Source organism: Lissotriton helveticus, chromosome 1_1 (assembly GCF_964261635.1).
Source record: "Lissotriton helveticus chromosome 1_1, aLisHel1.1, whole genome shotgun sequence".
Classification (NCBI taxonomy): domain Eukaryota; kingdom Metazoa; phylum Chordata; class Amphibia; order Caudata; family Salamandridae; genus Lissotriton; species Lissotriton helveticus.
Genome location: NC_136057.1, coordinates 1,737,907,633 through 1,737,921,398, shown reverse-complemented (window position 1 = coordinate 1,737,921,398; position 13,766 = coordinate 1,737,907,633). Strand labels below are relative to the sequence as shown.

The following is a 13,766-nucleotide window of genomic DNA, read 5'->3' as shown; positions in this document are numbered from 1 at the left end:
TCTGAAATTTCTTTTGAACTGTCCTCAACTAAATAATTGTTTTAAAAACAGAAGACATATTATTAATCTACTAGGTAGTTAATGACCAGATATCACCTTCCCTCATCATTACATACCAATATTTATTTATTTAGTTGTGATCTTATTTTTGGTGCAACATACACTTCGAAAAAGTCTCTTAGCGCTATAGAATGATGCATTTGACTGGCTGTATGTCTTGCACAGAGGCAGATGAATGAGAAAAGCCAGCTTTTCAGTGAATTCTTGAATTTAATCGGAGAGTTTTCAGAAAGGGGAGTTACTTCCACATTAAAAGCCCTCAAACACAGGAGGCTCGACCACCACATTTAAAGTTAGTTGGCCAATGCAATTTCCAAATTGGCGGTATTTTTTGATTTTTGATCAAGGGTCTGAACATGTGTACTGATTTTTTTATTTTAGTTATTTATTTTGCCAAGAATTTTAGGCGTAATGTTGTGAAAGATTTTATATTTAAATCAAGCTAACTTGAAAATTATGGATTTCTGCACATGTAGCAAGTAAAATTAATGAAGATAATCAATCAGTTACAGGCAATATGTTAGGTTAAACTGCCATCTGGTTAAAGCAGCTTGAATTTTTTGATTTTTGCATGATAGATGCTCTTTTTTGGAAAGCCGGGATAGGTGTAATTGTCATAGTTTCTCCAAGACTATGAGTTTATTGGGGACGATAATTCTGTTAGAGAAGGCTAGAAAGGTGAAAATTCAGCAGAGAGCCCATAGTTGATAGATGCATGTCTTTCTAATGGCTCAATTTGCTTTTCAAGACATAATCTGGTATCCAGTAACACGCCTAGATTTCTGACTGTAGGGACTGAGTTGGGGCATTGACCCATTGGCAGGGTGGGGTGTAGGTGGGAGGGGGTAGAAAGTTGAGTCCCAGTGATTGAATTTGTATTTTATTATTTGAATTTCAGAATGCAATGGTTTGATGCGAGGTAGTTTTGAGTCAACTGGAACTGACAGCAAGCTAGTCTAGTAGATCGGCTGCCGGGGTCATCCTTTAAGTTTATAATTAGTTGGGTGTTAACTGATCAAAAATGATCAAATTGAACTGATGCAAAAGTGAAACCAAGTTTTTAAATAAATGTTGACCAATAGTGGAGACAGGGTCGACCCTGTGGGACTTCTCAACAGGGAGGAAACATAGCAGAATAAAAACGCATAATTGTATTTGTTGAGTTTTGTTGGTAGTAAAAGATTTTAGGCAAAGGAGGGCTGTGTCTTTTGTGGCCAAAACGCTTTGGGCGACACAGTAGGGTGCAGTGGTCAAGGGTGCCAAAGACAGGGGTTAAATCAAGGAGTATCATTACTCATCATTCACTTAAATTTTTTAAAGCCATTCTTTGTGGGCTAGTGGGCTTTCTGGAGTTATGGTAGGTAAGGGATATCCCACTGCTTTGTTTATTTAGGTGGACACAACGCGATATCTTATAATTACCAGGGACCAAATCCTCGAAAATAAATCAGAGATCCATATTTCGATTAAGCATAGTATTTCAAGGTGGCCATTGTTATTCAGTGCATTCATTAGTGCACCAGTTTTAGCCTGCTTTGTCCCCTTGATTGACTTTCATTTTATTGCTAATATAAATATAAAACATTGTGGACTGTGGCCACTTTGTAGGCGGTTTACTGTTGCCTCCAATTCATATTGTAAAAACTGTGTTAATAATTCATGAAGGTATAATCTATGTAATCTGTAATTAAACAAGTAAAAGGTGATGGATGTGTAAAAAGCGCTGGTGAGACCGAGATAACTTGACCAATCTTTTCTCATGCAGCCATCCAGCCGTTAGTAAAAAGCCGCAAGGTCCACTCCAGCGCTGTGCTTTCCGTCTCAGCTGATGAACATTACATCCTGTCAAGCAGTGAAGACAGGACGTTAGTTGTCTTTGATCGGCGGGCCAACAGTGTGCTGCAGCGGCTCCAGGTACAGTAATGGTCTGCTTTTTACAGCCTTACAGTTGTCAGCCGTTGCTTGGTGAGTTTCTGTAACCTTAATATTGTCTTTAAGGCCTCTTATTTATATTTTACCAATGCCCCATGGTTAACTTGTTGTGCTTGTTCATCCTGCAAGAGCAGATGGAGTATGAGTAAAATCCTGCAGCTCAAATCTAGGGGGGAAGTCTAACTCGTCAAAACCAAAGTGGTGCTAATGGCCATTCTGAACTCTACACTTCAGACTTAAAAAACGGAATTTCTCCTTTGTGCTGACATATGTATAAAACGTCCTCTTATATTATTTATTTTTTGGTTGTTTTGTTTCTCTTGGTAACTGAAATAAAAAGTATTATCAAAAATCCACACCTGCCAATCGTTGCCATTATGTCTCCAGGTATTTGCTGTTAGGGTGCCTCATTTGTGCTATTATGAGTATGTATGAATGGATGTCAGAAGTAATATGTGCCATTGCTGGGTTCTAGCTCATATACAGAGATAGAAAATGTGTATGATTTTAATGAAACTACCAATGCCAGTTTCCCCATTTGCGTACCTTCCACATACCAAAATGTTATTGCAAATTTTTCTTTGGGTCAGGCTCTACTTATTTCTCACTCTATATGTATGTGCAGGTGTGTTTTTACTTCATAGTTTGACTTATGTTAACTGCTTTTATCAAGAGGGCTGCAGGATTATTTCATATATCAATTGCTCGATGAAAGGAAAGTTCTGCCATTTCTGCCTAACGTGGTCTTGATATTGATGCAAGCCTTCTTACTTTCTGACTTAAATTTCCAGCTGGAGTCCTACCTGCTGTCTATGTCCTACCAGTCACCAGAGATCTGGGCAGGTGACAATCACGGTCTTATCCACGTCTTTGAGAACAGGGCCGGCAGCTACCAGCCCATCAGGGTTTGTATAGGCACCTCATCGATATTCTGACTTAAGAACCTGAATATTTATTTACAGGACAGTCTAGCTGTCATGTACATATTTACCCAAGAGCCACTCACTTGGGTATTTAAATTTGGAGAAGTGTATTTTTTTGAAAAAATGTATTTGATTGAGCTACTCCCAAAGATGGGTTCCCTTTATCTTGTTTTTCTGGAACGTGGTTCTGGCCCAAAGTCCGCCTTGTAGTATTTTTATTTTCAATTGTAGTGTGTTTGGAAAGGCAAAAAGCAAATTATTAATGTACTGCTTGCTCTGTGGTTTCCTGTCCCCTGTACTAGCTACTCTGCCCCTGACTCGTTTGGACTTTGATTTCATGCCCCCCCACCTCCTTTCATCTCATGAATTACTATCTAGTGGGGATATGTTCTGACCAACTGCTATAGAGCTAAGACATATTTATAGAAGTTTGATTCTGTCCTGTGATAACACTCCACGCTGTCCCCATCAGAGAGTAATCAATCGATCAATCAGGTGGAACTTGTATAGCACTGCTAATCACCCGAGAGGGTAAGCAGGTGCTGTGCTGCGGTGTCAGTCGAAGAGCCAGGTCTTGAGTCCCTTCCTGAAGTGGGTCAGCGAGGGTGAAGTGCAGAAGTGGAGGGGAAGGGTATTCCAGGGCTTGGCTGAGAGGTGGGTGAAGGAGCGTCCTCCTTTGCCGAAGCGGCGGATGTGTGGTATCTGGGTGAGGTAAGTGGAGGTTCCTGTTAGGAAGGTGGTTCATGTAGGCGGGTCCTTGGTAGTGACATGGGTCAGGAGCTTGAATTGGCATCTTTCTATATGGGGAGCCAGTGGAAGCCTTTCAGGTGCTGGGTGAAGTGGGTCCCCTTGGGCAGGTTGAGAAACAGTCTGGCTGCTGCGTTCTGGATCATCTGGAGTCTTCTCATGAATTTGGTCATGGTGCCTGCATAGAGTGCGTTGCCGTAGTCCAGCCAGTTGGAGATGAGGACCTGCGTCAGTTTTCCTGGTGCTGATGGGGATCCACTTGAAGACTTTGCGTAGCATGTGGAGAATGTGGAAGCAGGCTGAGGAGACATCGTTGACCTGATGTTACATGGTGAGTTTGCTGTCTGGGATGATGCAGAGGGTGCAGGCCTGGTCTTTCAAGGTGGGGGCAGATCAGAGTTCTGATGGCCACAAAAGTTGTTCCAGAGGTTGGTGTGTCTGCCGAAGATCAGTAACTTCTGTTTTGCCTATGTTGGGCTTCAGGTAGTTCTTCATCCAGGCTGTGACGTTTTTCATACAGTTGTGAAGTTGGTCTTCGTTGTGGTGTGGTCTGCTGAGAGCGAGAGGAGGAGCTGTGTTTTGTCGGCATAGGAGACAATGTTGATTTTGTGGGTTCTGACGATGTCCTTGAGTGATCTCATGTTGATGTTGAAGAGGGTTAGACTGAGGGATGAGCTTTGAGGGATGCCACAGATGGTGTGCTTGGGTTGAGAGGTGAAGGGAGGGAGGGAGATGGATCCTCTAGGTGCACCCCGATAAGAAAGGAGGCCATCCATTTAAATGCGTCATCTGTGAATCTGATCTGGTGTAGTCGGTCAATGAATGTGTTGTGTGAGATGGTGTGGAAGGCTGCAGAGAGGTCAAGCAGGATCAGGGAGGCTGATTTTACTCTGTCGAGTAGGGTGAGGATGTCGTCTCTTACAGCGATAAGGGCTGTCTTTGTGCTGTGATTGGCTCTGAATCCTGATTGGGAAGCATCCAGCAGGTTGTTTCTCTCCAGGTGTTCGGTGAGTTGGAGGTTGATGGCCTTCTTCAGGACTTTGGCAGGAAACAGGGGAAGTGAGATGGCACAGTAGTTCTGGAGCTCGCTGGGGTCTGCAGAGGGTTTCTTGAGGAGGAGTTCTGACCTCTGCATGTTTCCAGGTTTTTGGAAACATGGCTGTGGCGATGGAGGTGTTGAGGATGGTGGTGAGCTAGTGGCTTATTTAGTCTCTTCGGAGGTTGAAAAGTTGGTGGGATGATGGGTCGGTAGGTGCTCCAGAGTGGATGGAGTTCATTTGAGTTTTTGTGTTGGATGTCCTGAGCTGCTCCCATGTGGTGTGTGGTTGCTCTGCAGCAGTGGTCGATGGGTTGGGGATCAAACTTTCTGTAGATGATTGCTATCTTGTTGTGGAAGTGGTCGGCGAGGACGTTGCAGAGTTCCAGTGAAGAGGGGATTGAGTTTTCAGTGGCTGATGGGCAGCTGAACTCTCTGACAATGGTGAAGAGTTCCTTGGTTTGGTTCGTGCTGGTCTCAATCTGGTGTGTCAGGGCCTCCTTTTTCACAGATTTAAGCTGTTGGTAGTAGTTGTTGAGGGCCGACTTGAAGGTGGCTCAGTCTGTGTTGTTCCTGCTGTTCCGTCACGTTCTTTCCAGTTGATTGCATCTGCGTTCCAATGTGCTAACTTCCGGGGTGAACCAGCTAGCTCGTTTGGTGGATCTGTGCGTTCTGGCCGGTTTGGTGGGCACGACTCGGTCGGCGGCGCTAGTTCTCCACTGCCTGGTTCAGGCCTCTGGTGATGTTGGGCTGGGTGCTGTTGAAAACTTTGGTCCATTGGTGCTGAGTGACCTTGGTCTAGCTGCGGAAGTGGGCGCTGTGGCATTTTGGGTGCTGTAAGGTCCATGGGCTTTTCATGGGATATCAAGTTATCTTTGATAGAAATGCCATTCAGTGGTTTCTGTCGTTTTTGTTGAGTGGGCAGATTCGGCCCTAGAGTGACTCAGAGTCATGTCAAAGATCACTCCTTAGATCTTTCCACCACACCTGTCAGGATGTTCAAGCAACAATGTTGTCTTTTTCGAAGACAAACCAGGGGTTAGGCATATTGAGAACGTCAGACTTCGCCTCTAGTGCAACAAGCGCCTCAACAATTTCAAGGTTGTGGGTGTGGCTCCCAAATGTAATTTACAGAACATCAGGGACAATGCACAGGTCATACCTCCATCCCTCTGGTAACAACTTCAAAACCGTTTTATTGTGTCCTTTTCAGCACACAGCCATCTAGTAGGAGGTAGGATCTGCCATTTTCTCTAGTGGGGTGGCAGGACATCACTTCTAACAGATGGGTCCTCCTGATCATCCAACGGGGCAACGCCCTCCCATTTATTTCTACCCTGCAGTACCAACCTCCATCAGGGCTGACGAGTACTTGTCTGTTATGCAGCAGGAGGTGCAGGTCCTTTTGTCTAAAGGGGCCATTGAGAGGGTTCCAGCCACAGAAGTAGGAACTGGGTGTTATTCCCTGTGCTTAAGAAGGGCAGAGGCGTTCATTCTATTTAATATTTTTCCCTCTCAACACCTTCCTGCAAAAGGAAGGGACTTGGACAGAACAAAGAACTTCTAGAAGTCCAATCAACCACTGATTGGATTTTCATGCTGCACATACACAATACTTTATTGCCTGTATTGCCACAGCCGACACAGAGCCCGCATCTGACTTCAACATCTCTTTCAATATGATGAAACTTTTTTAACCCACCATCTTCTATAGCTAAAAAAATGGTAGGATGTTCTTCATGCTATTCTGACACAAGCATTTAATTCTATGAACGATTCAATACTGGAAAAAAAAAGTTATATCCTTATAACTACAGTTCAGTTAATGTTGTGCCCAGTTCAGTTTTACACTTATCGTAGAGTCTTGCGGATGCAGTCTAAGTATAAACCAAAAGGAAAAGGTTACATATCTGTAACCACAGTTCTCCAGCGCTGTTATATTTCAAATATTCACAAGCCTATATCTTTCGCCATTGACAAAGTGGGAGGTCCAGTGTACTCTGAAAATAGCAGGTGAAAGAAAAGTCATGCATATAAAGGCTTGGCAGTGTCATTTTAGTAGCACACTCGCCTCACCTCCAGCCATTTAAGTGAGAATGCACTGAACTCCAGTCCCCTTGAGGCCACCTAACAGCAGATTTTAGCATGAGCTTGAAAGGTAATAACAGAATTAAATATGAATTTATGAAAGACACCAGTGCAGGAGAATCAACGAGGAAGGCTACAGATTGTTTAAGAGCAGCATTCTTATTCTGCCAGGTATTACCCGAGTGCTCTACTACTTGGACTTGGCGCATGAGCTGATAAGGACCAAAAACTCCTAGATGTCACAACCTGTCAAGGAAGTTAGAACGAGTATAAAAACTCATCAAGTCGCGCACTGTTCACACGGTGTTTCTCTTCCAGGGGATACTCATCAATAGTCATAAGCACTGAATAGTCCCGCCCACGTGCGGGACCCCGGAGCAATAGCCAATAATATGCATATATCTACATATATATATAAATACATATAAATACGCATAAAATAACCATATATATATATAGATAATATGCATATACATATACATATACAACCTAACATACACCATACTAGGCTCAAAAACTGCCATTGTTGCATGTAAAACTTTTACATTTGCTAAATAAAGACATATAAATTACATTATATGATAATGCAGAAAAGAAGACACTGCCCTGGATTTCTTTGAAACACCCAACCTTTATTTTCAAAGGTAAAAACAGGCAGGATCATAGAGGCAGCTTTAGCCTAGATAGGCTGCATAGTAACAACAGAAAAATTTGGTGCCGTACCTTCAAGACCTCTATGAGCCTCCAGTCTCCCATCATGCACCACAGGTGACAGTTAGGTCAGTTCCTTTTTCCGGCTCCTTCTGTGAGGATCCTGGAGCATTGAGCTCGCCAGTTGGTCATATTTTATCACTTTGTTCTGGTATTTCTCAAATTTTTTCGTCTTTACTCGACGTCTTTAGTCATTCTTTGACTAATTCAACAATTTTTTACTGTTTTTTGGCTAATTTTCCAGTCATAATGCCGGCCTTATTTGTTAAGTGTCCGGCCTGTGGTAAAAAAATGACCAAGACAGACCCACATTCGGTCTGTGTAGCTTGTCTACCTTCTTCTCACAAGGCAGAACTCTGCTACCACTGCAGCAAGTTGTCAAATAGAACTTTGAGAGAGAGAGAGAAGAGCAGGCTTCAGTCCCTGCATGACAGAGGAGATACTGTGAGTGGAAGAGAAGAATTCCATTCCAAGAAGCCTTCTTCTCAGTACAAAGAGCGCAAGGACAGAGGGGAGAAGAGAAAACATCGGTCTCCTACTACTTCGAGGGACAGATCTTCTTCTAAGGTACCTGTGTGCTCAAAATCAGCATCGAAATCACCGTTGCGGCGTCCGTCGACGTCGAAACATCCCTCGCCGTCGAAGAAGATTTCGCCGTCGAAGCAAGGTGAGAAGAGGCATTAGCGTAGGCGATCCAGGTCTGGCTCTCCTACGACTGCAAGAGGGCGGGACTCGACGTCGTCTCATCGACGTCGACGGTCGCCTTGAGAGGCTCGGAACATAAGTCAAGGTCGCCGTCGAGAGGTGCCATGACGTCGACGTCGAACCGGCCAGTAGAGGTTTCGACGCCGAAGAGCCCAAGTCATGTGGCGTCGAGGCACACGACGCCGAGTAGATCATCGCCGGAAGTCGCCGCCGAGGAGGTCGCCGCCGAGGAGATCGACTCCAAGGAGGTCGCCGTCGAGGAGATCGCCGTTGAGGAGATCGACGTCGAGGAGGCCGTCGTCGGCGTCTCCTGCAGCTAAGAGCCCTAGAACGGTGTCTAAAGACCGGTCTAAGGTTCCTACTGTGTCTTCTGGTAGTTCCACTTCCTCCCCTGGGCTGCAGATTGTGCAAATCTCTCCAGAGCCCTCAAGAGCACCTTCATCTATTCAGTCAGCGACTAATATCTCGCCACGAGTGCTGGGGGAGATCAGAGAATGGAAGATAAGGAGGATTAACCTTCCAAGGTCTTATTCCAGGTCACCTGTGTCTGCAAGACCTGCTTCAAGATCAAGATCGCCCCCAAAACAGTTGGTGCACTCTCCGAGAAGGCGTGAGCGTACTCCTCCGAGAAAGTCTCCATCAGTGAGGAGGCGGACTTTACCCTCTTCTAGATCAACACGTCGCCTAGATCTTCGACAAGGTCTACAAATTCGAAGAGGGGCTATTCACCGACACTGTCATCAACTCCTCCGAGTAGGATATCACTGATTGATGATGTGATTACCTTCAATGAAGTTCTATGTCTTGGAGTTGCTAAACTTAATATCGAGATGCCGGTCTCTACTGCCAAGACAACGGTCATTTTCGAAACTTTACATCAAAAGTTATCTTCAAGGCCTTTACTTCCTCTGGTACCAGGTCTGTTGGAGCCTGCGGAGCACAAGTTCTTAACTCCTGCAGCTTTGGGAGCAGTCCCTTCTCGGATCGCAAAGAAATTTAAGGCTCCGGACAATGATCCGTTATTTCTAAGATCTGAGCCAAAACCTGATTCGGTGATTGTCTCAGCGGCACGAAAGAATCAGACAGGAGCGGCTTCATCTTCTGTGACGCTGGATAAAGACAGTAAAGCTATGGACTCAGTAGGGAAGAGAATGTGTGCCACTTCTGCTTCCTACATGAAAGTCGCCAGCGCCTCTGCTTTACTGGGTCGCTATGACCGCGCATTATGGGATTCCATGTCTCGTTTTGCAGAAAAACTTCCCAAAGAAGACAAACACGATTTTCTTGAAATTCTTCACGAAGGTGGGCTAGTGGCTAACCAGGTGATTAGCGCAGCTGCTGATGCTTCCGATCTGTCTACGCATGGTTATGCTTATGGACTCTGTGCCAGACGCTCCGCTTGGTTGAGGCTCACGGGTCTTAAGCCTGAAGCGCAGCATCAAATACTTAATCTGCCGTTTAATGGAAAAACGCTCTTTGGATCTCATGCTGACGATGAAATGTCGCGAATGAAGATGGAGCTTGATACTGTGAGGGCTGTTGGTCTCGAAAAAAGGAAGGACTTTAAGAAAAAATACTGTCCTTACGACCGGAGACAGAACCAGCAGAGGGTTCAAACCCCTAAATGGTCATCACAGCAGAATCAGGGAAGATCTCAGTTCTCCCAGCGTCGTCCTGGTAGAGGAAGGGGGGGCATTTTCAGGCAATCTGCACCTGGAAACAAGCAACAGCAACAAAAGCAGTGAGTTTTTGCTTCCCCTGAGCCCGTTACCCACTCCGGTGGGGGGGAAGTGTTCGTTTTTGCCTGGACGAGTGGAAACACATCACAATAGACAATTGGGTGCTGAATATTGTAAAAAATGGATATGGCATCAGATTCAAGTCCCCTCCACCTTCCATTCCTCCTCAAAAGACTGTGATCCATCAAATTCATCTTTGAGGCAAGAGGTGCCTGCCGTAATCCTAAAGAATGCCATCGAGGAGGTCCCGAAGACACAGCGTCGACAAGGCATTTACTCCTGTTATTTTCTAGTTCCAAAGAAAGGTCCAAACAAGGAGTTCAGGCCCATACTAGATCTTAGGCGCCTCAATCAATTCATTCGGCGAGAAAAGTTCAGAATGCTGGCGTTACATCAAATAATTCCACTGTTGCACCAAGGGGACTGGATGTGTTCCATAGATCTTCAAGATGCTTATTTCCACATCCCCATCGCCCCAAAGCATCGGAAGTTTCTAAGGTTTTGCATATAAACCAGTCATTTCCAATTCACAGTCTTGCCCTTCGGGCTAAAGTCAGCTCCTTACACCTTCTCAAAGTGCATGGCAGTCGTAGCGGCTTTCCTAAGGAAGAGGCACATTTTCGTCTATCCCTATCTAGACGATTGGCTGCTAAAGAGTGCGTCTCCGATTCTGCTTCAGCAACATCTTACGTTCTGCATAAATCAGCTGCGGAGACTTGGCCTACACGTAAACTTCAAAAAGTCTATCCTCAATCCCACGCAGAGGATACACTATCTGGGCGCACTTCTGGATTCAAAGGACGCAAAAGCGTATCCTTCGGAGGAGAGACTATCCTCCATTCTCCTCAAGTGTCAAACTTTACTAAAGACTCCTCGACCAACGGCCAGGAAGATCTCGTCTCTTCTAGGGTCCATGGCGTCTTGTATTTTCCTTGTTCCGAACGCCAGGCTGCACATGAGACCTCTGCAGCAGTCTCTGGAGGACCAGTGGTCCCAGTTTTCAAATCGTTGGGAGGACAAGCTGTCACTACCCCTGTCAGTGCGGATCTCCATTCGATGGTGGATGCAGCGGAGTCATCTGGTAGTGGGAGTGCCTTTCCAAGAGGACATGCCCAGACAATCGCTGGTGACAGATGCGTCCCTTCAGGGATGGGGAGCCCATCTGGGGTCGCTTCAAGTTCAAGGAGTGTGGTCAGAGAAAGAAAGACTGTTTCATATAAACATGTTGGAACTCAGAGCTGTCCACCTAGCTCTCAAGGCTTTCTTTTCCGCGATCAAGACATCCTCCCTGCTTGTTCAAACGGACAACACAACAACGATGTACTATCTGAACAAGCAGGGCGGAGCGAGATCCAGACCTCTGTCGCTCAAAGCGCAAGCAATCTGGAAGTGGCTTCTGGCTCGGGGTATGAAAATATCAGCTGTCCATCTGCCGGGTGTCCTCAACATCCAAGAAGATGACCTAAGCAGACACTTCGCAGAAGCACACGACTGAGTCTTAAAAGAAGATGCGATAAGAGATGTCTTCCAGGCCTGGGGGACACCAGAAATCGATCTCTTTGCGGACGCCGAAAACGCGAAATGCCGCGTCTTCGCGTCCAGATACCCACAACGAGGGTCCAAGGGGAATGCTCTATGGATGGACTGGTCAGAGACATTACTCTACACTTTTCCACCGATTCCTCTCATTCCCTTGGTGATCAAAAAGCTGTACAAGTTCAAGACAGACATGATCCTAGTGGCTCCGGATTGACCTCGCCAATGGTGGTACCCGGATCTCCTGTATCTATCCAAAGTACCGCACAGGAGGCTTCCTTGCTGTCCGGATCTGTTGACCAGAGAGAACGACAGAGTGTTCCATCCCAACCTGCCGTCCCTGAAGCTAGCAGTATGGTTCCTGAGTTCGTCCAGTATGGACATCTAGGCCTCTCGCAGGACTGTATGCACATTTTAGGAGAGGCGAGAAGAGCTTCTACAAGAAAGTCGTATGCTTTCAAGTGGAAGTGGTTTTTCATGTGGTGTGCTGCGGAAGGTCATGACCCTATTCGAGGTCATGAACAGGTACTGTTACCATACTTACTTTCTTTGGCCAAAGCAGGCTTACAGTATTCCTCTATAAAGGTCCATCTGGCAGCAATAACAGCATATCGAATGTCCCCTACTCAGGTTTCTTTCTTTCAAATGCCAGTTCTGAAGGATTTTCTGGAGGGTTTCAAGAAAGTGTATCCTCCCGTGAGGGCTCCATCACCTCCCTGGGAGCTTAACGTGGTTTTGTCCAAATTGATGGGCCCTCCATTTGAACCTATTCATAAGGCCTCCCTTCAACATCTGTCGTGGAAGGTGTGCTTCCTAGTAGCTATCACTTCTGCGCGCAGGGTGAGCGAGATTCAGGCTTTTTGTGCTACAGAACCTTATCTTGTTTTCCATGCGAATAGAGTGGTGCTTCGGACTCATCCAAGATTCCTTCCTAAGGTAGTCTCGGATTTTCACATTAACCAGTCAGTTACACTGCCTACGTTTTTTGCTAATCCGAACACTCCAGCTGAAAAAGCTCTACACTCTTTGGACTTGAAAAGAGTTTTGAAATTTTATCTTGATAAAACCAAGAGTGTTCGACAGTCTGATCATTTGTTTGTCAACTATGGTCCTCTGAATACGGGCTTGCCTGCGTCTAAGAGGTCCATTTCTTTTTTTTGAAAAATATGTTTATTGCGGGCAGCATAGAAGACATAATCAGGCAATCTACTCATAGGCACTGTAAAAATAAAAAATAACCAGGAGTATCATACAGGATAATACACAGCCACATGGCCCACAACCCGGAGGCCGGGCGGCGTGAAGTCGAACTTTGCCACAAAAGGAAACGTAACCAACTGCATAGATTGCACATGTATCGCTAGTATCCGCTGTTTTCCATTTATGCCCCCTCCCAGGCCTTCCGTGGATCCCGTCACCCATCTGTCTCCACGGGTAATTTTTTCAATGTAAACACAATCAACATAACAATAAAACAACCCCCCCCCCCCCCCCTATGTGGCATCGTTAACAGAGGACGTGCAGTAGCCAGGTCATCTCTTCGCGGCCCAGTAGGGTGCAGACATCACAATGGTGAGCAATTCTTCGGGAATCTAGACAAATCATATATCGACATAGTACGGAACATTAGTGCGCGCCCATCAGGACACTACTCCGAACCTGGACCCTCCCCTCCGCCTCAACCTCCTCGGACTCAGACTCCTCAGGGGTGAACAATTCGGCACTGGTTGCATCCGAGTCGTCCCCAGACAGCCCCTCAGCGCACATCATCCTCCAAGCAAGTAGGTCGTCCTGAAGCCTCTCGTCGCGGCGCGTGCGCTGCATGTGCGTCTCCTCAGCCAGGGACCATTCCCTAAAATCTCTAAGCCACAGGGATAACTCGGGGGCCCTCTGCCCCTTCCAAGTAATAGCCACACGCCTCCTTGCCAGCACCAGGAGCAACTGTAACAACTTGTAGGACAAGTTCCTCTTTTTGGGCTTGGCCACCAGGGCCAAGAGACAGTGACGCGGACTCAGGGTAAACCGTAGTCCTGTAACTCGGCTAATATGCTCCACCACCGCCTTCCAGAAGCTACCAACCAGCGGGCATTCCCAGGCCAAGTGGAAAAATCCAGTCTCGTCGATCCGCAGAAATGCGGCTCAGGGAGACCGAGGTCATGTAGGTGCAATGTAGAAAATTAAAGTGGATCAATTTAAACCGTGCATTGCATGACACCTTCTGGGTCAGGAGCCCAATACGTTTGCGCTGTCCCGGCTCCAGAACCATCCGTAGATCTGCCTCCCAGGCCG

General features: G+C 46.1%; 1 protein-coding gene across 3 annotated transcripts in view; it reads left to right on the top strand.

The window, feature by feature from the left end:
• Positions 1 to 13,766, top strand: part of FBXW9 (F-box and WD repeat domain containing 9) — a 190,455-nt gene that overhangs the window by 70,509 nt on the left and 106,180 nt on the right. For all 3 annotated transcript variants that reach the window (XM_078689211.1, XM_078689209.1, XM_078689210.1), the window contains exons 7-8: positions 1,826 to 1,974; positions 2,784 to 2,897. In XM_078689211.1, coding sequence (XP_078545337.1) covers positions 1,826 to 1,974; positions 2,784 to 2,897 — 263 coding nt within the window. The remainder of the gene's footprint in view (positions 1 to 1,825; positions 1,975 to 2,783; positions 2,898 to 13,766) is intronic.